The sequence below is a fragment of the Monodon monoceros genome, unplaced genomic scaffold (genome assembly GCF_005190385.1).
Source record: "Monodon monoceros isolate NGI ecotype Baffin Bay Population unplaced genomic scaffold, NGI_Narwhal_1 Super_Scaffold_15, whole genome shotgun sequence".
In the NCBI taxonomy this organism is placed as follows: Eukaryota; Metazoa; Chordata; class Mammalia; order Artiodactyla; family Monodontidae; genus Monodon; species Monodon monoceros.
This window is the reverse complement of record NW_021703771.1, coordinates 37,428,149-37,455,076: the sequence shown is the minus strand read 5'-3', so window position 1 is coordinate 37,455,076 and position 26,928 is coordinate 37,428,149. Positions and strand designations below refer to the sequence as shown.

Below are 26,928 nucleotides of genomic sequence, written 5' to 3'. Positions count from 1 at the left end.
TTTTCCCCGGACTCCCTCCCGGCTAGCCGTGGTGCACTACTCCCCTTCAAGCTGTGTTCACGCTGCCAGCCCCAGTCCGCTCCCTGGGATCCGACCTCCAAAGCCTGAGCCTCAGCTCCCAGACTCCGCCCGCCCTGGCGGGTGAGCAGTCAAGCCTCTCGGGCTGGTGAGTGCTGGTCGACACCGATCCTCTGTGTAGGGATCTCTCCGCTTTGCCCTCCGCACCCCTGTTGCTGCACTCTCCTCTGTGGCTCTGAAGCTTCCCCCCTGCCACCCCCCATATCCAGCAGTGAAGGGGCCTCCTAGTGTGCGGAAAATTTTCCTCCTTCACAGCTTCCTCCCTGAGGTGCAGGCCCCGTCCCTATTCTTCTGTCTGTTTTTTCTTTCTTCTTTTGCCCTACCCAGGTACGTGGGGAGTTTCTTGCCTTTTGGGATGTGTGAGGTCTTCTGCCATGGATTAGTAGGTGTTCTGCACAAGTTGCTCCACATGTAAATGTATTTCTGATGTATTTGTGGGGAGGAAAGTGATCTCCATGTCTTACTCCTCCGCCATCTTGAAGTTCTTCCCAGCAGGCACATTCTTAATCACTGTGCCACTAGGGAAGTCTCACAAATTTTGTTTTGTTTGGCTAATTTCTAGTAATAACTATTGTGATTCCTTGCTGAGTCCCAACATCCTCTGCTTTCTCAAGTATGAATACCACCACTGAAGGCAGCTCATCTCTCTGTAGATTGGTTGGCAGGTATGGAGGGAACTAATTACAGAATCCATCAATACTGAACTGTCGGGACTTCCCTGTTGTTGTTTTTTTTTGTCTTTTCTTCCCCCTCACTTCCAGACCGTGTGTTTTCATGGCATGGCAAGATTCTAACATTGCTTGGATATCTAATCTCTTTGAATGAGACCAGATGCAAAGACTTCTTGCTTTCTGCCTCTTTTCTATATATTCTAACTTAGAATGTCAGGTGAGCTTTTCTAAAAGAGATGCAGAGCCCTCAGTCCTTTTGAGTGATTGCTTAGTGTGTGTGGTCAGAGCTGGAAGTAAGACCTGGGCAATGTTTCAGCCCTTGAATCTGTGACTTGATCTCTACTTGGAAGTTACCATTACTGCAACCTACAGCTTTGAGATTTTGGGTTTAGTCACTGTTTTTAAAATCACAATTCTCATTGCCAAATGAAGGAATGAAGCAAGATTAGTTTTGAATGCTGTAGTCGTGGCAAACCTAAAATTCAAAGATATCAGTGCGAGTAAGTGACAAAATTGGAGAATCACTATGTTTCTGTAATTTTTACAATGAATTGAATAAATGTCTTAGGACTTTGGGCCTAGCTTACTTATTAAAAAGTAATATTTGACAAAGTTATCACCATGAAAGTTTCTTTCACCTGGCATTAAAAGCATATACTTTTCCTTTTCATTATTGCTATCTTAGTATTTTTGATATTTTGGTATTTTTGAAGTATATTTTAGGAACTCTATTGCTCATATCAGCTTTCCCCTCTACTTTCTCCATTCTTTGCTCTTATGGAGCTTTCTTTCTATGGGACCCTGGAGAGAGAAGCAAAACACAGATGAAATAACTAGTGTGTCAGATGACAATAAGTGCTATGGAGGGGAAAAAAAAGCAGGAAGTAGAGATATAGAGTGCCGGCAGGAAGGGGAAGGTTGCTCTTGTAAGTGGAGTAGTCAGAGAAGGCCCTCCTGATCAGGTGCACTTTGAAGGGACCTGAAGGAAGCAAGTAACGAAACCTTGCAAATATATAGGGGCAGATTAGTCCAGACAGAGGAAGGGACAAAGGCCCTGTGGTAGGAACAGGCTTGGGTTGTCCAGGGAACACCAAGGAAGCTAATGTAGCTGGAGGAGAGTGAGCAAGGGGGAAGAGAGTAGCAAATGAAGTCAGAGAGTTAAGGGGTTAGAGGAGCAGGGGCAGATTGTGTTGGGCCTTGGAATCCATTGTTGGAACTTTGGCTTTTACCCTGAGTGAGATGGGGAGCCATTGGAGGGTTTTGAACAAAGGAGCAAAGTGGTGGACTTCATTGTTTCTTCATCTTCCTGCTTGCCTCATTTCTAATCTTTTCATTTTTGCAAAGCTAATGGACTAAAAATATTATCTCATTATTATTATAATACTCCTTTTCCAAATTATTAGTTAAGCGTCATTTTATATGGTTTTGACCATTTGTGTTTCTTTTGGAATTACCTCTTCATTTCCTTTCCCATTTTGCTCTTGCGCTGTTTATCTTTTTCTTATTAATTTCTTGTCCAGCTTGGACAAGCTCCACACGTATTTTGAATATAATCTTCTGTCTGTTGTATGTGTTGCAAATATGTTATTTCAAATCTGTTATTTCAAATCAGCCTATATTTTATTATATAAACATTTTTGTATATTTCACTCAATTTTATCCATTATTTTCTTTATGACTTCATGACTTCCCATTTTATTTTTCAAGGCTTTCTCAGCCCAGGGTCCTAAGAATGTTTTCCTAAAGTTATAGTTTCGTTTTTCACATTTATATATTTGATCCAGCTAAATATATTTTTATCCTCGGAGTACAGTAAGTATCTAACTTCATTATTTTTTTTCCTTTAATCGATAGCCAGTTGCCCCAACAGTTTTTGTAAGAATATTCCATTTTTTCCCTAACAATTTGAAGTGTTATCTTTACCATAAACAATTTTCCAAATATATTTGGATCTCTTTCTGGAGTTCATTCCACTAATCTATTAGTTTGTTCTTGTGATATCACTATTCTTTTAAAAATTGCAATAGCTTCATAATAAGTTTTAAAATCTAGAATGACAGGCCTCTTCCAAAATTTTCTTTGTAATTTTCAAATTTATTCTTCCCACATGAAAGTCAATTTTCCAACTTAAAAAAAAAAACCTTTTAGGGCTCAAGTAAAATGATTTTAAATAAATGACTCTTGCCTACCATTTTAATACTTTCAGAAACACCCGGAATTTTGTATATTTTGTGTTTGGGGTTTTAGAATCAGAGAACCCTGGGCTTCAACTCCATCTCTGCAGTTTACCAGCTAGACTTGAGCAAGTTACTTAGCCTGCCCACCCAGCTTCCTTCTATACAATAGAGATAATGCTTACCTCAGAGAGCTGCTGTGAGTTTTACATTATTTTATTTATTAATCTGTTAATTGAATTATTATTATGCTTGCAAAATTATATAAACTTGCTTGGCGTACAGTAACTAATTGGCTTAAAGTAATTTAGTAAGTGGGAGCCATTTCTGCTGTTAGGTATTTTAAAAAATAAGATATTTGAAGTATTTTCAGATGAAATGACATGATGTCTGACATTTGCTTCAAAATAATCTGGAAGGAAGAAAATCTGGAAGGAGAGTGAATGGTGTATCTAAAACAAGATTAGGGTCCACAGAGGTTCTTTGTGCTATATTTTCTACTTTTGTTATGTTTGAAAATTCCCAAAATAAAAAGTGCTTTCAAGAAATACGTCTTTAAAAAGGAAAGCAAAGAAGGAAGGAGGGTAAAAAAAGAAAAAATAGAATAAGAGAGAAAGAAGACTATTATCTTTTATCTCCTTTGCCTGTGTGGTGAAACACTATTGACTCTTGTATTATTTTAACACCAACTTAAACATGTAAAACATTTAAAGAAATTTCAAGTTAATATTAGGAACAATTTCTGATAATTAAAACTGTTCATCAGCAGACCTGACTCCTGTGTAATTTGTGATTACTCATCCCTGGAAGGGGCTAATTGAGCTTAATTGACCTATGGGTCATTTCCAACTCTGATTCTATAAATCTGACTTTTTAGTTTATATCATTCCTCACCTTTTGAAACTCAGAGTGATAGCTGTTCCCTCTACCTTTATAAAATTGATTGCTAAGTAAAGAGCTATTCATTTAACAAATGTTTATAGGCAGGCTAGGGAAATAGGATAGTATCATTTACAGTGTTGTGAGGGAGAGAGAGAGCAGGAAGAAATATGGCTAACGAAATAATTACAGGGGCTTCCCTGGTGGCACAGTGGTTGAGAATCTGCCTGCCAGTGCAGGGGACACGGGTTCGAGCCCTGGTCTGGGAAGATCCCACATGCCACGGAGCAACTAGGCCTGTGAGCCACAACTACAGAGCCTGTGCATCTGGAGCCTGTGCTCTGCAACGAGAGGCCGCGACAGTGAGAGGCACGCACACCACGATGAAGAGTGGCCCCCGCTCGCCACAACTAGAGAAAGCCCTCACACAGAAATGAAGACCCAACACAGCCAAAAAATAAATAAATAAATAGACAAAATAATTAATTTTTTAAAAAGTAATAATTACAACATAGTACAACAAATGACTGAGCTATGTTCGAAGGCTTTCAAGCACAGAAGGAGTTAACTTTGGGGAAATGAGGGAAGACTTCAGAGGAGTGACGCATGGACTGATTCTTAAAAATTGTTTAAACAAAAATTTATCATTCACCGTATAGCAGCAAAAGTATGGCACATCTATACAATGGACCTCTGAAGAGATGTTAAAGAGAACTAAGCGATCCTTTATTTGTAAATAATGTGGAACTATCTCCAAGAGATAATATTAGGTGAATAAAACCAGAGTGCAGAAATATGAACGTAAAATGTCTTCTTTACCATTTTTGTGGTATAGCTGTTTGTTTGTTTGTTTTGTTTTGTTTTGTCTTCGTTGCTTGTTTGTATTGTTTTGTTTTGTCTTCGTTGCTCCACGCAGGCTTTCTCCATTTGTGGCGAGCGGGGGCTACTCTTCGTTGCAGTGCACGGGCTTCTCATTGTGGTGGCTTCTCTTGTTGCAGAGCATGGGCTCTAGGCGTGTGGGCTTCAGTAGTTGTGGCACGCAGGCTTCAGTAGTCGTGGCTTGCGGGCTCTAGAGCGCAGGCTCAGTAGTTGTGGCGCACAGGCTTAGTTGCTCCATGGCATGTGGGATCTTCCCAGACCAGGGCTCGAACCCGTGTCCCCTCCATTGGCAGGTGGGTTCCTAACCACTGCGCCACCAGGGAAGCCCCTGTGGTATAGTTTTTATTGACCATATCTTTTAGCTGTTTGACTCCAGCAAACAGTAGCTTAAAGGAATGCAGTGTTTATTTGTCTCAGATAACAAGAAGTGTAGAGATGGGCATGTCAGAGCTGGTGCAGCCCTAAGAAGTCATCAGGGGTCCAGGCTTCTCATTTCTTCCTGCTGTACCATCCTTAGGTTGGGGGCCCTCTTAGGATCCTTAAAGTTTCTATTGTGCCCCCAGGCAGCTGGGCCATAACCAAACAGGAGGAAGGGGTAAGCTCAAAATGCCAAAGGCATGCCATCTGAATCTGTTCCCTTATATCACAAACTCAGTAGATTTCTCAGAAACTCCACCTAGTGGACCTCTGCTTACATTCATTGGCCAGACTGTGCTACACAATCCCCTCTAGCCTCAAGGGATCTTGAGGTGAGTATTTTTAAATGAGTACATTGTCTCTCCAGCTATAACTACAGGCATGTTAGTAGTGAGGAAGGAGAGAGTGAAGAGGTAACTAGCAATGTCTGCCATCTTATTTCTAAAGCTTAGGATGCTAAAAAAATTGGAGAATGGTTGGAAGAATATGGATCAAAGCAGGTTAAGTTGTTTAACATATAACTGAAAGAAAGTAATTTGGTGAAAATTCGTGTAAAAACATTGATTAATCCTCGGGGTTACATTCAATGTAGTAATTACTTCCTTACTCTGATTACTTAACATAAGCAGTATTCATTTGTGACTCTTTTCCAATCAAGATTTAGCATGAAAAATACCCAAGTACTAAAACATATATACATAAGATCGCATGAAGACTTTTATATAAGATAATTTTAAAAATCCAGTACATTGAAAGTTTACTAGATTGCTTTGGGTGGCTAAAATAGGAATAAGATAATGAAAAGGAAAAATTCCCAGATTCTTTCATATCGTCACTGCTTCTCTGCTGTATGCTAAATTAACTCTTGTGTAATGTGGCCTGAAGTTGTTTATCTAATGGTAAAATCTTAGAAGTTGAGAGCATCATACTAGATAGTGGAATTGCAGGACAGATTTCAAGATGACCAATCAGTTCATTTCTATTTCTTGTAGAAAAGTAGGTACCAATAATAGCAATAATTTTGTCTCTTTTTAACTATTAACTACCAGTCTAAGTCGAATCTTAGAATTTTAGAGCTGAATCTTAAATTTTAGGACTGAAATCCCTGAACCTTAGAACTGGAAGAGACTGTTTCTCCAGTTCCCCTCCTTTCAGTGTTCAGAAGACCAAGGGCCTGAGAGTTTAAGGGATTTGCCCATGACCTGTCTGTTATAGGTAGAGGTAGAACTGTTATCCAGATTCCTGATTGAGTTAAATCACTTGATTTGATTCTAACCAAATGACCTAGAAGCAACTTGATTACTTTCCCTAGCTACTATGAACAAAAAGAGTCAAGTCTAGTCATAATATACTTTCTCCTAGAAATACTGTCTTCTGTAGTGCTTAGAACTAAGGATGAAAACTGGACAAGTTTGTGGTGGGCATATACCAATCTTGGTAACATTGGTGACTTTGGTCCCCTACCACCATTTGCTATTCATTAGGCAAATAAACATTTTAAATTATCATTGGTCACTATGACAAGGTGACTCTGAGTTCCAGCTTTGTCCTTTATAAACTGAATGTTCCGACCAGGTCTTTAACCTCCCAGACCTGCTGTAATTAGAATCACAAGTAGATAATATAAGTGAAAGTTCTTTGCGAATGGTGGGTACTGTACATATTATGGTTTTTCACTTTTATTATTACCACTGTTTTTGTTGTTTCTGGCCATGTGGCATTTAAAGATTGCCATTTGTTTAATGAATGCAGTTTTATGATTATAGATGTCTTTATTAAAAGCTCCCAATTTTCATCCTTAGGGTAATTCAAAACATCTACAACTTCTGCTTCCCTGGTTATTACTTTCTTTCATAAGCTGAACTGCATGAGAGATTTATCCAGTGCTTAACCCTTCTTGAGTTTTATACTTGCTCATAATCTCATTGTGCAATTTTTGTGAAATGTAGCAGCGAACTTTTTCGTAAGCTAGAATACATTTGCAGGGTACTAATAAAATATATTTTTATTCCTTTTAGTCACTCTTTTAAAGGATAGTTTTAAATTTTAGCTCCCTTTTCAAAAATGTTTTCCGTTAACTTCTCAATAGTCTTATAAGGCTCCATCCTTGGTGATTTTCTTTGGGATGTAGTGAGGTTTTAATCTAAACCATGAATTTACTCTTTTCAGAAGCTGTTTAACTCACTGGTTCATCTTCTCCTACACCCCCAATTTGTAGTCAGATACAGTATGTACACGGGGTCATTTTTACATATTCTTTTACTTTTTTTTTTTTTTTTGAAGCAAGGGGAGTAAATCAGAAATGTAATTTTTCTTTTGTATATGCCAAGTATTTTGGCTCCTTTATTTTATTGCATCTTTATGTAATTACCGTACTGTAGTTGTTAAACAAGTACTACATTTTTTTGAGAGAAGAGTCTCTTATATTTATTATTAGATTGTTTTATATTTATTTGTCTCCTTGTCTAAGGCTGTTATTCTAGGTCAAATGCTTAAATTTGACCTTTAGGTCAAACCCTTTTGTTACTTGGGCCTTTGTTACAGCTTCCTCCACTGATCTCTCCACTTTCACTACCTACTTTTTAATATTTAGGTATATTTTCTATTTTTCAATTTACCACAGATAAAAGTTTTGCAAGTTGTTTCCCTACCTTATAACACCATATGTTTTTGCTCAATCCCCCAATAACAGTTTCCTCACTGCCTTTCCAGATTCTACTAAGACTTTGCCATTTCTTCAGCCTTTACCTCTAGCCCCAAACATTCAGACTCAAAGCCATTGACACATATTTTAGGCTTTTGTTGCAACAGCACCCACTCCTAGATATACCAGTTTCTGTATCAGATAGCTATTGCTTCATAGCAAACTATCCTAAGATTTAGTGACTTGAAACAGCCATTTTATTTCTTACATTCTGGGGTCACTCGTGTGACTGCACTGGACAAGCCTTAATGCATAAACACTTAGAAGGCTTTACTTATGTCACGTGTGCTAATGTCTTTTTGGCCAAAGTAAGTCACATGGTGAAGCCCAAAGTTAGGGTGGAGGGGACTACACAGGAGCGTGGAAATGAAGTGGCATGATTCACATGGGGCCATTTGTAACAGATTTCAATGGATTTCTAGCTCTGTATTACTGTGTGCCTCTGGGCAAGTCATTAAACTGTGTACATCAATTTTCTCACCTATAAAAAGAGGTTAGTAATACCTATCATAGGGTGGTTATGAGGTTTAAATTTTATAGTAATTGTTGATATTTTATGATTATAAAAGTAATACTTTTGTTATAGAAAAGGTACAAACTATAGAAAAGTATAAAAAAGAAAACAAACATCTCTTGAAATCCTGTCTGATACAGCACTACACTATAAGCTCCTCAAGGGCCTTCTCTATTTTAATTACTGCTGTAGATATATATCTTGGTTCTTGTCCTGAAAGATAAGGTCCTTGAAGGAAGAGACCACATTCTATTCATGTCTGTAAATCCCACAGCTTTGCATTTAGGATTAAAAGTAATAATGCATAAAAGTGCTTAACCTAATGTCTGGCACGAGTTATATTCCCACTCAAATTGGAGTTTTATTAGATACCAGTAAGAATTCTCATAAATCTTAAAGTTATACTGAGAACAAAGTATCTAAATGGAACTGTAGAGGGTGGCCCTTACTGGTCAGCTTCTCTCTGGGGAATCCTGGTGACTCATGGGTTAGAGAATGGGGAATGGTAGAGAGAAGAAAGGTGTCAGGATCTGCTTATGGATCACAAACTACTTGGTGGAAAGGCCTCTAATAAAAACTTCATTCAAGTGTCTTTGCAAGGGTGCTTGATATGAAGTTACACCAAACCCTCAGCTGCATTTGCCGCAGTTTCTGTCTTCAGCTTCATGATGTTTCCCTGAGTTTGAAGCATTCAGCTAACAATGGCAAGGCAGAGACACCAGAAACGTACACCTGATTTCCATGACAAACTGGTAATACTAGTGGGGCCACTTTGTGTTGCTATATGGGTATATGCAGCAACACAAATTGGAATACTGTGGAACCTGTCCCCTGCTAGCAGAGTCACCCCAAAAGAATGGAGAGATCAGTGATCATCAGTCATCCAGCTGGTATAATACTGAATTGCTTCAAAACCAACTCATAATTGATGCCAAGTAAAAGTACCATGTACCCGTTAAAATATGGCATGATTGAAAAAAAGTGCATTTGAAACCTTCAAAAAGAAACCCCACGAAGCTTCAAAATGCTAAGTGAAATAAGTCAGAGAAAGACAAATACTGTATGGTTTCACTTATATGTGGGATATAAAAAAAAACAAAAGAAAACCAAAAACTGAACCCATAGATACAGAGAACAGATTGGTGGCTGTCAGAGGTTGGGGTCGGGGGGGCGGCTGGAGGGTGGGAAGGGAGACAAAATGGGTGAAGGTGGTCAAAAGGCACGAACTTCTAGTTATTTTAAAAAGAAAAGCCATGAAGATATAATGTACTGGGAATATAATGCATAAATGGTGACTGTGGTTAATAATACTGTATTGTGTATTTGTAAGTTGCTAAGACAGTAGATCTTCTCATCACAAGAAAAAAAAATTTGTGACTGTATGTGGTGACAGATGTTAACTAGGCTTACGATGGTGTTCATTTTGCAATACAAGCCTCCCTTGATATCCACGGGGGATTGGTTCCAGGACCCATTTCAGATACCAAAATCCACGGATGCTCAAGGCCCATAGCCGGTCCTCCATATCTGTGGTTCCACATCTGCAAATTCAACCAACCTCAGATTGTATAATACCTAAGTATTTATTGAAAAGATCCTCATGTAAATGGACTCACACAGTTCAATCCCGTGTTGTTCAAAGGTCAACTGTATGTACAAATACCAAATCATTATGTTGTACACCTGAAACTAATATAATGTTATATGTCAATTATATCTCAATAGAAAAAAACTTCATGAAAAAGGAATAATCTAAAAAAAGAGACACTAATCTATAAAATATTTTGTTGTTGAAAACTGAAGTCTGACATTAGTGATAAGTTGGTATTCTTTATACTCAGACAAGTCTTACCTTTATGTTTTAGTCAAAGAAGTTTGGCAGAGATCACAGAACTTATCCATACTGCCCTCCTTGTACATCGTGGGATAGTAAATTTAGATGAATTGCAATCTTCTGATGGGCCACTGAAAGACATGCAGTTTGGAAATAAAATAGCTATCCTGAGTGGAGACTTTCTTCTAGCAAATGCCTGCAATGGACTAGCTCTGCTACAGAACACCAAGGTAAAACTGGGCAGGGTTTGCTTGTATCTGGATGGCCTTTGGTTGACTGCAGGAGCCACAGAGGTCTGGACACCCTGCTGCCTCAACTCCCCACACATAGATGCTCAGTAAAATTGTGATGATGATAATGACGATGATGGCAGTGTCAGCACCAGTTAAAACTGGTAAATGCTAGGAAAGAGTTTTGAAATTAATTTCTATTTTTTTCTGATTACAGATGGAATTATTTGTTAATTATAGGGTAGTGTTAAATATTCAATATAAAGATATAAATAAATATTACTTATCATCTCACTATCCAGAAATAATCACTGTTGGTTAATATTTTCATGTATTTCCTTTCAGTCTTTGTTTGTTTGTTTATTCATACATTTATATATGTGGATTTGGGGGTAACATAAGTGAGAACTTACATGTGCAAGATTTTTTTTAATCTTGCCTATTTTCTCTCATGGCATATATGATGTGGGCATTTTCCCATGTCATTAACTTTTTTCATAAACTTTCTAATGGTTGCACAATATTCAGTTATTTAGATGCAATATTGTTTATTTAAGAAGTTCCTTGGGCTTCCCTGGTGGCGCAGTGGTTGAGAGTACACCTGCTGATGCAGGGGACACGGGTTCGTGCCCCGGTTTGGGAAGATCCCACGTGCCGCAGAGCGGCTGGGCCCGTGAGCCATGGCCGCTGAGCCTGCGCGTCCGGAGCCTGTGCTCTGCAACGGGAGAGGCCACAACAGTGAGAGGCCCACATACTGCAAAAAAAAAAAGAAGTTCCTTATTTTTGGACATTTAGGTTGCTTCTGATTTTTTACTATCGTAAATAGATTTGCAGTAAACATCTTTACACATCAGTTTTTCCTCATTCCAGATTATTTCTTTAAGATAAATTCCTAGAAGGATTCAAAGTGTTTAAACATCTTTAGTATTCTTGATATATATTGCCAAGCTGCTTTCTAGAAAGATTGTAGAGGTAGTCCTTATTTATCAGTTAGGATTAGGTATGACTATAAAATAATAGTGACCAAAACAAGATAAGAATTTATTTTTCTCATTTTCCACATATTTTTACTATCTGGGAGTAGGCAGTCCAAGGTTGATATGGTGATTCTAAAGTCAGGAACCTAGGCTCCTTCTATCTTACTGCTCTGCTATTCTTATCTTACCACTTTGTGGCCCAAGATAGTTGCCATCATGTCTTCACTCCAGTCAATAGGAAGGAAGAAGGAGGAAGGGCAAAGAAGGGCAGATCTCCTCCATTGAAGATCAAGTAAATGTACATCCTGGACACCAAGGACAGTCTCAGTGTAAGTCTGCTGTCCCAGAATCCCATCTGACTTAGCATTTGTCCTGGATTTTTTGTTTTTTACAGAGATGGTTACTAATAATTACATTAGAATAAGCCAGCATGGGTTTGATAGAGCTCCGCTTTCTACTCCCAGCCTCTGCCTCAATTTTTGTCTAACGTAGGCCAATAATATGTGAGATCCATGTACAGTAGGGGGAGTTCTCATGTTAAGTTATTATTAAATCTGAAAGACAACCAGCAATAACGCCTCTCTCTTCCCAGTGCTTTCAGACACCTCCTAATCAAGGACAGAATGCAGGGCAATTGTTAATATAACAAAGTACACTGAATGTCTAGAGACAGTTAACTCCTTTCTGTCTCAGGTGGTAGAAGTATTTGACACTTCTGCCCCAGCTGGCCATTTGGTGTATCACCCAATTGTATGGCCCAAGTCTGGCCTCCAGGAGTCATAAAACCACCAGGTACCAGTCCAAAAGCTCAGTGGGAAATATAGTAAGTTAGAGGTCCATTGTCTATGAAATAGACATGTGGGAAATCGAGGCTGATCAGTTCTGTGTAGACTGAGTGTGGTGACCTAGATGGGTGGGATGGGGGTGGGGGAGGGAGAGAGGTCCAAGAGGGAGGGGATACAGGTATACATATAGCTGGTTCACTTCATTGTACAGCAGAAACTAATACAACATTGTAAAGCAATTATACTCCAATTAAAAAAAAAAAAGGAATAAACTGAGCACACTTGCTTGTATGCTGTAAACCGGTACTATTATATTATCTGGCAGTACTTTGTTTTGTTTTTATTATTTATTTGTTTTTTTGTTTATTTATTTTGGCTGTACCGGATCTTAGTTGCGGCATGTGGGCTTTTTAGTTGCAGCCTGCAGACTCTTAGTTGCAGCGTGCGTGTGGGATCTAGTTCCCCTACCAGGGATCAAACCTGGGCCACCTGCACTGGAAGCGTGGAGTCTTAACCCACTGGACTACCAGGGAAGTCCCTGGCAGTACTTTGTTTTTGCAATAAACCTTTTGGCAACAGCTCAAAAAAATAAAAGTATATATTTTATGTTTAAAAAGTGCTGGATTTTTGTTTCTCAAAAAAGTTAATAAGGAATGTGTAACTTGCATAAAATGTTTATTGACGTTTACTGTCCACTACAGAGACCGTAGTGGTATCACTGACCTCATGAAAACAAGAAGAGTCGAATCTGCTGAAAAAGTGTCAGGATCTAGTTCCAAAATTAGTAGTTACTTTGGGGAGGCTTAAATGGTTTAAGCCATGTAGCTGAAGAAAGTATACATACAACTCTGTAAAGCCTAACTTTTGTTTAGATAAATAACTATTCTTCTAAATTGATTTCACTCATTTTTGAATACAAGCGATAGCTTTATGTTTGTTGTCTCCAATGTTGGAAGAACTTTACAAACAGTTAAATAATTCCAGTTTCAGTTGAATGTTATCAGGTACTTGAAGTAATTAAATCATTTTAGTTAATTCTAAAAATGTTTTCTTTTTCCACCCATTCGTGGAATCAAGGTAAAGCTTTTGGAAGTATATCTACCAAAGCTAAAGACATTTTGAGTGAGATTGGAAATTCAGTTTAAAAGTTGAATATGAGGGACTTCCCTGGTGGTCCAGTGGTTAAGACTTCGCCTTCCAGTGAAGGGGGTGTGGGTTCAATCCCTGGTCAGGGAGCTAAGATGTCACATGCCTCACGGCCAAAAAACCAAAACGTAAAACAGAAGCAATATTGTAATAAATTCAATAAAGACTTTAAAAAAAAGTTGAACATGAAAGATAAAATTGTTAGTTTACAATATTAATACAAGTACAAATTTAGGTGAAACACATACAGTGTTGTGATAAAAATGACAGTCTTACTATCTTGAGAAATCTATGGAGGACTTGGAACTAGTTGAGGCACACCCATAATTCATAATTGCATCGAAACAAACATCAACATTCTACTAATTGAAATAGAAGCTATTGTTACAAAAATTTACAAATACCTTTATAGTCAGAGTCTCTGGACTACAAGATTTGGGGGATATAGCTGATGTTGAGTATAAAACTATATAGTTCAGTACCACAATATGTGCCTTCTCTCTTTGTTGCCTGTCATCAATCAGATTTTAGAAATCTCTATACCCAACAATGGTATTGAACTTTGTTGTAAATGGCTCTTCAAAGTTTTGGTGACATTTTGTTCAAAATCAAGTGGAAATCTGAAATCAAGTGTTCAACAACTGAAACACCCAATGAAGCTTTTATAGAACTGCAATTAATGAAAACAAAATTTCCATTGGAATTTTTCCCTACAGGAGGAAAGAAGGAATTGAACAACATAAATGGTAAGAACTCAAATGCTCTACAAGATTAAAATTTGCAATTCTGTACTTCTGATTGGGAATATTTCATCTTGCAGGAAGAATCTTTTGGTGGTGCTCCTATTTTGAATAAATTATACACATACATGAATGAAATGAAATTGAGAAGGCCTAGACTTTGCAGCATCTAATTTTGGCAAAACATTCAAAAGAATCATAGAGTCAATTTATTTGACAAGTTTTATCTTTTAAAAATATTTGTCAAAGGAAAGTACTCTGAAGGAAGCAAGAAGACAGTACCTTGAAAATATTTGGGTGGAATAGTTACACTTTTCAATGTGAAAAAAAAAATTACAATTGAGTGTCTCTTCCATTTAGAAAATTTGCTCTGAGCTTACCAAATAACTCAGAACCTGTAGAAAGAGCATCTTTCTCAATTAAAAATATTATGGTCTACCAATAAGAATCAATTAAAATATCAGTAATTTCAAATTAATTAATTATAAAATGCAACTGTGAAGAATATTGCTAGCAGTTTTATTTTTAAATGCCATATTTTTACAGACACATCCTTCAGAAAAATGCCAGTGACACAATATTAGAGACAGATATTGCTAAGAAACAAATATGTGAATATGTACCAAGAATAATTATTCTACTATTTTTCAATATTCAGATTATCAATATAAAGAAGTTCTTTTTTATTTTAATGTACATAGATGTATGTTATTTTTATTTCTTTTGAAATTTTATTTTTGAAAATGGTTTTTGAATAGAACTAGTTAACAAGTCCCCCAGTATAATAAAATCAATTGTTAGTTAATAAATACCAGTTTCAAAAAGGACAAAATTTTAATTATTTTAGCACTCCCTTTTACTCTCACATGGCCCAGTTCGGATGATAAATTGTATAGTGTCACCACTTTAAAGACGTTTCTCAGAAGTTATTTGAAATCCTTCTGCTTACATCCTATTGGCTAGAATTTAATGATATGGTCACACCTAGATGTCAGGGAGACTAAGAAATGTAAACTTGATTGTGAGGTTGCCATGTGCCCAACCAAAAATCCGGAAGATGCAGAGAATAGATACTGGGAGACAAGTAGCATTCTGCCCTACCTTCCCATCCCACTTTTGGCTAGCACATATTTTCATAAGATAGACCTGCTGGTTTTAGGGAGAAAATAGTATGGTACCTTTAATATATAGTTTATATTCATCTGAAAAGGAAGCTAAAGAAAGAAAGAATTGGCCGTATAAAATGGAATAATAGGGGCTTCCCTGGTGGCACAGTGGTTGAGAGTCCGCCTGCCGATGCAGGGGATATGGGTTCGTGCCCCGGTCCAGGAAGATACCACATGCCGCAGAGCGGCTGGGCCCGTGAGCAATGGCCGCTGAGCCTGCACGTCCGGAGCCTGTGCTCCGCAATGGGAGAGGCCACAACAGTGAGAGGCCCACGTACCGCAAAAAAAAATAAAAAATAAAATAAAAAATAAAATGGAATCATAAATAATCTCAGTTGACTTGGGAGCCACTCTCTGACTGCATTGTCCAACTTCCCTCTTCACCATACCTGCTATGGTCTATGTTGAACTTTGGGTCTTGGAGAAGGAGGAAGCCTCAGAAAGTACAGGTCTGGTATGATTTCTGGGTGCCTTGAGCTGCAGATGACTAGCCACACACACTGGCCACTCATGGTTTAGACCCACATACCTGAGAAGAAGAGATGTTACGGACATACTAACTAGGTCCACATTTCAGTAATTAGCCCTCAGCCTGGCCCCTACCATTAAAAAAGAAAAAAAAAAAGCTTATTGCCTTCAGACAAATATATATCTGTTTGCTCTGATCATCAGATCTAACTCACTTAAGCCATTCCGATGAAATGTTATATAAGGTTAAGATGATGGTACAAATATTAAGTACAAATATTATTAACATGCTATAATGACACAAACAAGTATTCACTTGTGTTAACCACTTTATGGGAATAATATTTAATATGTTCCTTTTTCTTAGCTAGCTTGTATCATTCACACATTCTTTCTTTCAGTGTGGTTCAAGTTCAGAGAAAATGGAGGCTTTGTTCCCATCAAAATCAAATCAGATTCACAGCCGGTGAAATCCACTCCTGGTGTTTTGCATTCAGAAGCATCACTATAAATGTTCCAGAGTCTAAGACCTCCACCATCTGCTCCATTAGGCACTGGATTTCAGTAGCACTACTTGATTTACTCCCCCCACCCCCCCAAAAAAGCTTAGAATATCTAAGCAACGGTTCAGTCTGAAGCTTCTCCTTGGAATAAGAATGATCAGGCATTCCCTTCCCCTCCAGTGAGCCCTGTACCTTCACGGTCTGTGCACAGGTTTGCACCTTTAGATTTGCATTTTATCAACCTTTGTCTGGTGAGGAATTTTTTTCCTTTTTAAACCATGGTATGTTTTTTTCTGACTTTGATAGTTGTGTGTTAAATTGAAGCCTTTATTCTACACAACCCCGTTCATCCAAAACATGGATCTTTTGCACATTGTTCTTCAAAGGGTCATTGAAGGCTCTACAAGGTCAATTTCAAAAGATGCTTCACTGGCTCACTTTTTGTGAAAGACCTTGACTGCCGTGTCCAGGGGTCCATAATTGATCTTCTACAAATCTAGGCTTTTTGTAGCCCTCTTTTAATCATAATAGATGATTTCCAAATCATGTGAACAGTATTTTAAACTGAGTAGATTGTAAGGGGTAACTAAAATGCTTTATCAAAGAATTTTCTTTGATAAAGCAAATCTCCCATATTCAGAGCCAGTTCCTTTCATTTAAATACATGGCAATATTCCCCTTAGAATATTTTTTTTAAGGAAAGTAAAGTTTTATCTCAGAAGAGGAATAATTTTATTAAATGAGTTCCCAGAAGCTTAAGTTAAGTATAATACTAACTACTAAAAGGGGGGTTTTGAAGGGGAAGAAGAGGTGGCGATAAATAAGCTCTCTACATATGGTTAATATCTTGGTAAAGTTAGATTCTATTTAATGATGTTTTAATTTTCTTTTATAAGAAAGAAAAATTGTCGGCAATAGCAACATAAATAGAGGCCACAGAAATAAGGGAGCAGGTAGAACATAACACAGAATTGTTGTGTATAGTTTTCTGTTTCTCCACAGTAACTGTCTGCTTTTTCTTTGAGGGTGTATATTTAACTTGGTAATTAAAATTAGCATATTTGTAGCAACTTTAATTTTTTATGACTTATTCTACCAATTTCCCATTTTCTTTTGCTACTGAATTCTTGTCTGAATTTCTATATTATGTGTTTATCACTGTACTTCTGCTGGGACAGGCCATTAGATGAAGTATTCTGCAGTCATATGAAATTCAGAGCTGTTTTATAATTGCCAAGGGTAAAATTAGCAAAGTCAATTATTCTCCCTTTGGCTTTTCCCTGAAGATATTAGGGGTCTTCAAGGTAATTGCCTTAGGTAACACTTAGATTTTTAAATATCTCTGAGTATAGAAATTGGTATATTAATCCTCTGATAATTGTCTTCTTACTGTTATAGCTGTAGTCACGTACGTGTGAATTAACAAGATTTTGAATTCAGTAGTGAGTTTAAAAATTAATGCTTGAGTTATCATTCATTTTCAATTATGGGACCTAAGGGCAACTTTTTATTTTAGTACTTCACTACATAAAGACCCTGAACTAAGAGACCTCAGATGCCTCTTTTTAAGCTGTAAATTCCCTGACTCCATTGAAATAAATTGCTCTATGTTATGTTCATGTAGAACATCAGTGAATGCTGAAATGATGGGGTCATGCCAGAATCTAAAATTTTAGTGTTTGAGCATCAAGCTATCAATGAGACACACTGAATAACTGGGGAAAAATCATAACATGGAAAAGCACTATAATTTAGAAATCTGGCTGACCATTACAGCTTTTCCCTCGTCTCTGTGTTTACTTGTAGACTGGATTTGTATTTTAAGATTAAGCCACAATGTAAATAAGACTGTGCATATTATTATGTCATCTTTTTTTAAAAAAAACCATAGTGTTTTATATGTACAGTGATGACCCTAGTATCTAAAGAATTTAATTCACCATGTTATTTTTTTTAATCTTTGTAGTGATTTTCATTTAATGGACCTATGATTATACATCTGTGAGTTAGTTAGTTCTGGGGTCTTGTCTAAACATCCCAGAACATTGTCATGATGTCACTCCTGGGAGCCATTCTATTAAGCATTAGTGATTTATATTTCTAAATAACCAGTGGCACAGATGTAGTCCTTGCATAACTGATGTATTCTCTTATGTTAACTTTGTTTTCCAAAAGGCATAAATATGTTGTTTACAAGGAATAATTTTGTTTGTATAAATATGCTCAATTTATGCATATAAATCTCCTTTTATACCATCTATATATTTTAATAAAGCAGCTGCTATTGGTTATTTGGTGTTTTTCTTATCTGTTATATTGTTTACTTTCAAGTTCATGTTGAAAAGTGAAACCTAAAAACATACTATGTCATATGAAATTTAAGTTTTTCTCTGTCATATTCATTTAAAATAGACATTATTGTGACCTTGTGTGTTTACAGTCTTGTCATAAGTATTTTACCTGTGGAAATTATTGAATTAATTGCTTTCATCCTCTTTAGTTTGACACCCATGATTAATGTTCTTTTCTTCATATGACCCAGTCAAGGGTAGATTTTCATGACTAGAGAAAATATGTGCAGAACGTTAGTGGGGTGTCATGTGTTATAACGATAAAGGAAACTATCTCCGTATCAGAGAAGTCAAAATGCTATTATAAAATTACAATTTCAAAATCCCCAAAATAATTTTTCCAGCTTTTTTCTTATCACATGCTAACATAGCCACATATTAAACAGACACTGTATTTATATTCTGAGTCTGCTTCCTTGTATTTAAAGTGAAAGTGATAAATGTTTGAGATGTGTGCTAGAAATAAGAAGACAGGGACTTCCCTGGTGGTGCAGTGGTTAAGAGTATGCCTGCCAGTGCAGGGGACTTGGATTCAAGCCCTGGTCCGGGAAGATCCCACATGCCGTAGAGCAGCTAAGCCTGTGTGCCACAACTACTGAGCCTGCACTCTAGAGCCCGCGAGCCACAACTACTGAGCCTGCGTGCCGCAACTATTGAAGCCCATGCGCCTAGACCCCATGCCCTGCAACAAGGGAAGCCACTGCAATGAGAAGCCCGCACACCACAATGAAGAGCAGCCCCCGCTCTCCGCAGCTAGAGAAAGCCCACACGCAGCAACGGAGACCCAACGCAGCCTTAAATCAATAAATTTTTTAAAAAGGCAAAATATTATGTTCTTTTAATATGTATTATCTCATTAAAACCTTGAACTTTACCCTTGTGGTGCTATAAAACAATGGAATGAAGTATCTTTTTGTCATAGGAAGGTCAAATGCCATCATGCAAAATGGACACTTCTCTGAGTGTGTCAAACCAGAAACCTGAAGACAAGAAAAAAAGAGCAAGGGAAGCATTTCTTCCATATGCCTGGCATTTAAAGAAACCCATTTTTTAAAAAGTCTGTGTTCTGGGCTTCCCTGGTGGCACAGTGGTTGAGAGTCTGCCTGCCGATGCGGGGGACACGGGTTCGTGCCCCGGTCCGGGAAGATCCCACATGTCGCGGAGCATCTGGGCCCGTGAGCCATGGCCGCTGAGCCTGCGCATCCGGAGCCTGTGCTCCGCAACGGGAGAGGCCACAGCAGTGAGAGGCCCGCGTACCGCAAAAAAAAAAGTCTGTGTTCTACAAAAATACACCCTCTGACATGGGTACAGTTGAACCCCACACCGTGGTTGGCCATGAGAGGTAGAAACATACTGATTATGGCAATCTCATTGTATACTTTGGCAACCTCAATTTTTGTAAATCCCTTTTCCCACTTTCTAGAAGTAAAATTAATTAAACCAGCTTTTTTTTCCCCTCCAATTTCACTGACATAAATTGCTATTTCTCCAAAGCCAGAGAGAGAAAAAAATGTATTTTCCAGCTTGAGTCAGTACTCTTCTTTTGCCTTTCTAATGATTTTACTCAAGGAATTTCCTGAGTTCAGAGTTTACAAAGTACTAGGCAGATGAACAGCTGATTACTTCCTCTTCATCCTCAGCCACCTGACCCCAGTCTCTTCTCCAACCATCATTTCTTCACCCAGTAGACTTGTACACAGTGCCCCTTTCTTTGTCTCTTACTGTTCACAACTCAGTTCATTTCACCTTAGACAGTCTCCAAAATGTATACACATCCTCTTCAGCTGTTTTCCTCCAGATTTTTATTCTTTTACCTGTTGTTTCAGAAAAATTGCCCAAAAAAAAAAAAAATTTTTTTTAAAGAAAAATTGCCATCCACCATTTTGCCTTCTCTTTGCTTTTTTCAAGAGGAAAAATAAACGAAGAAACTTGGAGTTGAAGAACACAGAGTAAAGCTTGGTATACTCTTGTGTTAAGAAAAAGGAAAATTATAATTAGAAATGAAATAGGCATAGGAAAGAACCAGTGTCTCTACCCTTATTCTCTTATTAAACCAAATTTCCCTGCAACCATCAACATTTAAAGATCATTTTTTAAATGTTTCCTATTTAGTTTTTTCCAATTTTGTTTAGTTGCAAGTATTATAAGATTGTGGTTTTCAATCCTATTTTTAATTACAAGTATATGGTATTTCTAATATTATGGGCTAACTAAGCTTTTGTGGGCTTCTCTGGGAACCTAGCCATCATTTATAGCCTTTTATTTTAGGAAAATGTAGTATAAGCTCCAAAAAAATTTACTTATAGATGAAATTCCAAAATGCAGTACATTTGTAATCTGGTGCCTGCTATATTAAATTAAAACTGAACTTGAACACCATAAGCAAAAGAAAATTTAAGAGCATCCAAAAGGATCCACGTGACTACTTTTCATTACTTTTATTGATATAGCTTTGGTTTTAGCATTTCCATCATTTTCCTCTGAGTTGTAAATACTCAACGAAAAAATTCACTCTAAGCCAAAATTGGCTTACAGGGCCTTAACCCAGGAGCAAATTTTATTTATTTAGCAATAGTGATTGGGGAAGAGCCCTTTTCTGGCAGCTAATGACCTACTGGAGGACTTGTGTGCCCAAGGCAAAGCTGAAGGCCATTAGCCCAGCAGGTCATTAACTGACAAATGCCTGACCCTGAGGTCATTTCTGATATTGTAAACTGTGAAAACATTAAAGTGGGTTTGTTAGAAAGTATGGCTATGCCAAGGAACTTTGTTTTTAAGAATTTTGGAAAATGCATTAAGTTGTTTGTTGTTATTCATGTGGCTTAATCGTCTTTGTTCTTTGTTCAGGTCAGTCAGATATCAGTAAACATCAAAACTATACTGTGTGTCTGTGTTCAGTCTTTAGTTTTTAAAGGACAGTTTCTCTGTTTAGAATATCAGATTAACTACTTCATTACTAAGCAGCTACACTCTTGTGGATCACTTATGTTTTCATCATATGTTGAGCTTTATAGCACTTACCTATTTTATATTCCTCAGTGATGACATATAAAGCTACAGAGTCATGGAAATAGCCCTGAAGTAGAAGTCTGTAGACCTAGTTCCTATCCCTACCTTTTTTTTTTTAATTTGCCATTTAACATTGGACAGCTCATTTTATCTCTTAGAATTCCAGTTGAGATCTTTTCCTCCAGATTGTTTATCTAATGTGTTAATACTCCATTTTTGAAATGAAATTAGAAACTTCATAATGTAGAATATTTAATAGTTATTAAAATTACTACCAAACATTAAAAAAAAACACCTTATATTTTTGAGTATTTACTATGTAGCAGGCACTGTTGTGTTTTTTGCGTATTAACCCATTTAATCTCTCCTGAGACAGAGGAAAGGGTTAAATAATTTCCTCGTGGTAATAAATGGTAGAGCTGCTGCCTGAATCCAGGCAGTCCGGCTCTGAAATCGTCGTGCTTAACTAAAGTAGAAGACAAACCAACAAAGAACCATGATGCCTTTTTTGCCAGCAGTTTTGCAGTTACAGATACAGGAATTTATAATATCTTAAACAACTAGTCGTTTTTAAATATTGGAATAAACAATACAAACATCAATAGGGCTTTATAAAACATTTTAGAGAAATAACTACTAAGCAAAGGCAACTTGTTTTCTTAGTTTCCTCATCTATAAAATAAAGGCAGCATTATTTCCATCCCCTACCTCCTTGCCAGTGCCAATAGTCTACAGTTCTGAGTGTTGTAGGAAAGACTGTAAAGGTACAATATATAACCAGATTCTGACAAGGGCATTAAATATGAAGAGAAACAAAGAAATCAAGAAAAATTGTTAATAAAAATCAAAGATGAGGGCTTCCCTTGGGGGGAATTGGTTGAGAGTCCGCCTGCTGATGCAGGGGACACGGGTTCGTGCCCCGGTCTGGGAGGATCCCACATGCCGCGGAGCAGCTGGGCCCGTGAGCCATGGCCGCTGAGCCTGCGTGTCCGGAGGCTGTGCTCCGCAGCGGGAGAGGCCACAGCAGTGAGAGGCCCGCGTATCGCAAAAAAAAAAAAAATCAAAGGTGTAATAGAGAAGCCAAAATATTTTATAAATGTCAGAGATCTTAAGATTGACATGCATATTTCAGCAATCTAAAGTAATATCCGCCCCATAGATGATTCACTTTGTTATAAAGCAGAAACAAACACACCATTGTAAAGCAATTACACTCCAGTAAAGATGTTTAAAAATAAATAAATAAAGTAATACCCCAAATTAGTGAACTCATCTTTATGGCAGATTTGTGATGAGAAACTTAGGCTTTATTTTATCAATACTTTAAGCCATAAGGTGATATGCAGATGTAAATTTCTGAAAATAGTGTTTGGACAAAGTGGTAACTGTACAAATTTATTTTTAAATAGTTAAGATTTATACAGTGAATTCAAATATTAAAAGAGTACTGGTAATTCAACGAAAATTTTTGTGTGCATGTGCTAAGCATTAGAGATAACAGTTTGAAAGTCAATTGTATATCTTTATAGATTTGAGAATTTCGAACCCAAGGGTATCCATTATTTGATTCAAGGGGCAATGCAGCTAGTCTCAAGTTTCTACTACCCAATTTTTTTAAAGGAGGGGAAAATGGATTATCTAATTTTCTAGAATGCAGTATTAGTAGGGCCAGTTATTTTTAGAATTTCATTGAATCACAGATTTTGAAGAGCTGCGAAGGTATTTGGAAGAAATACAATTTAGACAAGATGCATGGATTTTAATGCATATGAGTCATGCTTTTATTTCTGTGACTGCCTTTGAAGTGCCGACCTTGGGATGTCTGTAAATTACAAACATCTGCTTTTCAGTGTGGCAATTTGAAGAGGAACTGATTGTGCTGAAAGGTGAACTGTGTTACCCAAAGGACATGTTATCCCTGGAATTTGCAAGATGTATGTGTGAATTCCAGAAAAATCCTGAAATATTTAACTCTTCGGCCAATGTGGTCTAAACCAATTTGTTTTCATGAATCTAATAAGTTTGAAGCTAATAGTCAACATCAGTTAATGTAAACCAACAAGATTGATATGCACTCTAACAGCATATATCCCATAGTACCCAAGAATGATTCTGTTTTATCCTGCCTGTTTACACTCAGTTAATTTACATGTTTTTGTTATAAAGTGATAAAGAAGTTAACACCTTTACAAATATATTTCAGAATAACAGTGTTTAAACTGCATGGCGAAAATTTGAGGACTTTGTTTGCAATTCAGATGGCTGACCAAAGTATGAGCTATACGTGACGTATATCAGCATGATGTAAGATAATGGTTCAAACCACAGATCACATCCTGTTTATTGGTGGGTGGTGAAATCGTTTTAGTAAATCACTGTCAACACTTTTTTTTTTAATGAAATGCAAAAGAAAATAAGAATAATGAAACTTTTGTTTTATAGAACTTTTCACTCATTTTTGTGCATATGCATGTATGCATATACTGTGTCATGATGTAAAATATAGTTCTTACTCTGGGTTACAGTTTAAAAATTTTGAAAGCTGGTACTACTAGGCAGTATTCTAGCCAGCAGCATCCTTTCAGTTGCATGAAATACTGTACTATGATTCTGGTGTTCTGAAGATTCACATTGTAAACGTCTCAAAAGTGGGATTAACTTTTCAGTAAAATCATACTTGGAAAGCCTTAGTTAACATCACTGAGAGGACCCTCAAATGAAGAAGCAGTGAAAGCAAAATGTAGGTTATCGGCTACGTGGGGAAAAGTGTACAGATCATTGAAATGGCAGACATGATTCTCTTCAGAGAAAGTCCAGTCAAAACATGGTGTAACAGTACCCTTAAGTAAAGAGCATATTAACGTGGACCATCCTGAGTCCAACAGACTTCATGTGCAGGAATTCTCATGTTGGAGAAGGTGGAAAATAAAGCAGCTGACTGCTGTATGATAATGACAGACAGAATTGCTTTGTTTCATGACTAAGCATGCAATCCTCAGCAACTATTTATACAGTTTTTGTAGCAATGCAAGGTACTTGGCAGAACCATTTTTTAACCTACTGGAAAGCATCCCCTTTTTCTTTATTTCTTCTGAAAAGTTTCATCTTGACATCAGCATTTTAAATTATCTGCCACTTTTCAGGAACCTAATCATTGTTTAAATAAATAAATTATATTTTTCATTGTTAAGTGACAAATAAGGCCAAGAATCATGCACCGCCATTCAAAAAGTGAACAACTTTTTTGGATTACTTTTGTATTGCTAGTAAAAGAAATCCACATTTTTGGCAAATTGACCATTCCTTACAATTGTTATGAATAAAAAATGTGTGCAGCTTCACATTTAGGTGTTTCTGATCATGGGGCTTACTGTTGATAAAGCACAGATACCTCTTACCTAGATATGCAGACTGAGGCCCAAAGAAGTGATGTGCTGGCCCAAGGTCATGCAGCTCATCTGTGTATTAATCCTCTAGGTGATCAAAGACAAATAAATGGCCTTTATATGGCCATCACTAGTCTCGTTAGTACAGTGCCACGTACATAGTAGGCTATCAGCAAATGTTTCTGAAATGAGTGCACCAGCCGATATAATGTTAAATTTCAACACTTCATACTCAAGCCATTTTCCTGAACTTGTGGACTATTTAAGTTTTATCAGCTGTGATTTTACTTTTCTGGAGTTCACTGAATTTTCGTGAACCATTTTGACAAATGTTACCAGTAGTTAGTTTATAAACCAACGTATCAGCTGTTCTAAATTAAAAAGTAAGATTACCAATTTGCTTAGTTTTTGCTGCACCTGTCCTACTGGTAGTGCCATTTCTCTCTCTGCTCTTCGCCCTTAGCCAGAAAGAAGTTCCCAGCTCACTAGAACAGATTGCCATCCCTCCCACAAATAAGCACGGCCTTACATATTTGGCAGCATTGAAGAGGCTCCCTTCAAAAAGCTGAGTTAGAAGCTTCTTCCAGAACTCCTGTGAGTTAGTGGTACGTTTACTGCAACAGACCTCTCATCATTGTCTTCATTAAACCTGGTCCTTGTCTGGTAGGAAGGAGTGGAGAGAACCATTCTTTCACCGACTTCATCAATGGCTTATTAAAGCCACTCATTTATATTAATCAGCATGCAGATTAGGGCTCATCTGGGTTGTGTGTGCCCAGGTGGTGGGTGAGTAGATTCACCCCTTATTTGGCCACTGCTTCTGCTCCCCGTGTTCTTCAGAGGTTGCTTCTCCAACGAGGCTGCCAACCTGGAAGATCTGGCTGGGCGCTGAGGACTGTACCTGGAACCAGATAGTTTGCTTAAACCCAGTTTGTAAATGATAAAGTGCTTTACAAATGTTAGATATTATTGGCCTCTATGGGAGAGCGCTACTCCTTTACCAGTCCTTCTCTATCTCACCTTGGTAATGTAGGTAAATATTTCTTCTTTAAAAGCAACTCTCAGATACTTTGTGCTCCATTTGTATGAAGAGGAACGGAAGAGTGAAGCTAACCACTCTGGTTACCATTAGCAGGCTATTCAGCATCCTTTATCTATAAAAGTATTTTTCTGTAAAATATTTTCACTGACAATATAGTTTTTGTGACTTAAAAAAAAATCTTGACAGTATCCCTTCAAATGCCAAAGCACTTTGAAAAGAACATATTTACACTAAATCTGTCTTTTGTTCCTCCCAAGATGTATATTAGAATTAATTTTCCCTCAGGGGTGTTTTACCTTTGCTACTGCTTCATGCGTTGCTATTTGTTCCTGGGGATTGGGGGAGGAGTGCAATAGATTCATGTGTAATTAATGCCATCAGAACTGCAGATGCGTGCACACACATGACTGTTTCCTTTGCTAGCAGCTGTTAAGAGTACTAAAGACTGAGGGGCTGTGGGTTCATTTGCCTCCCAAATAGAGTGATGGATCACACGTTGTCCTTTCATTCCACACTGTAGTAAAAAATGTCATTAAAGTAACCTTCCCAGTGCAAGTTTTTGAAAGACGATTATAAATCTGTAGTAGCCTCCACAGTTTTAATATACCAAGCAAATTAAGTACATAGGAACCTTTTAAAAGTGAATTAAGATACAACTATACTACCTTATGACATCAACTCAGCTTATGCTGACTTGAGTTTCAGTTGGGCCACATCAGTTTATAATTAACATTTTTCTAAAGATTTAGTTGCATTTTACTTTAAATTTAGTATAGGCGCTCCTTTGCTCAAACCGAAGTGGTCTGGTTTACTAGTGAAACATGTACAACTCTGTTGAGTCTATTCCATCTGTCAAATGCTGACTGACAGTACTCCTGAATCACATTTATTGAGAAAGGCACAAGTTTTCTGCACAGAATGCTTATCACCACTTACAGATCTTATTTTTGCTAATCAAGAGACTATTGATTGTTA

The 26,928-nt window shown here is 37.4% G+C and overlaps 1 protein-coding gene across 3 annotated transcripts in view; it reads left to right on the top strand.

The window, feature by feature from the left end:
• PDSS2 (decaprenyl diphosphate synthase subunit 2) overlaps positions 1-26,928 on the top strand; it is a 261,592-nt gene that overhangs the window by 137,598 nt on the left and 97,066 nt on the right. For all 3 annotated transcript variants that reach the window (XM_029223452.1, XM_029223451.1, XM_029223453.1), the window contains one exon: positions 10,182-10,380. In XM_029223452.1, coding sequence (XP_029079285.1) covers positions 10,182-10,380 — 199 coding nt within the window. The remainder of the gene's footprint in view (positions 1-10,181; positions 10,381-26,928) is intronic.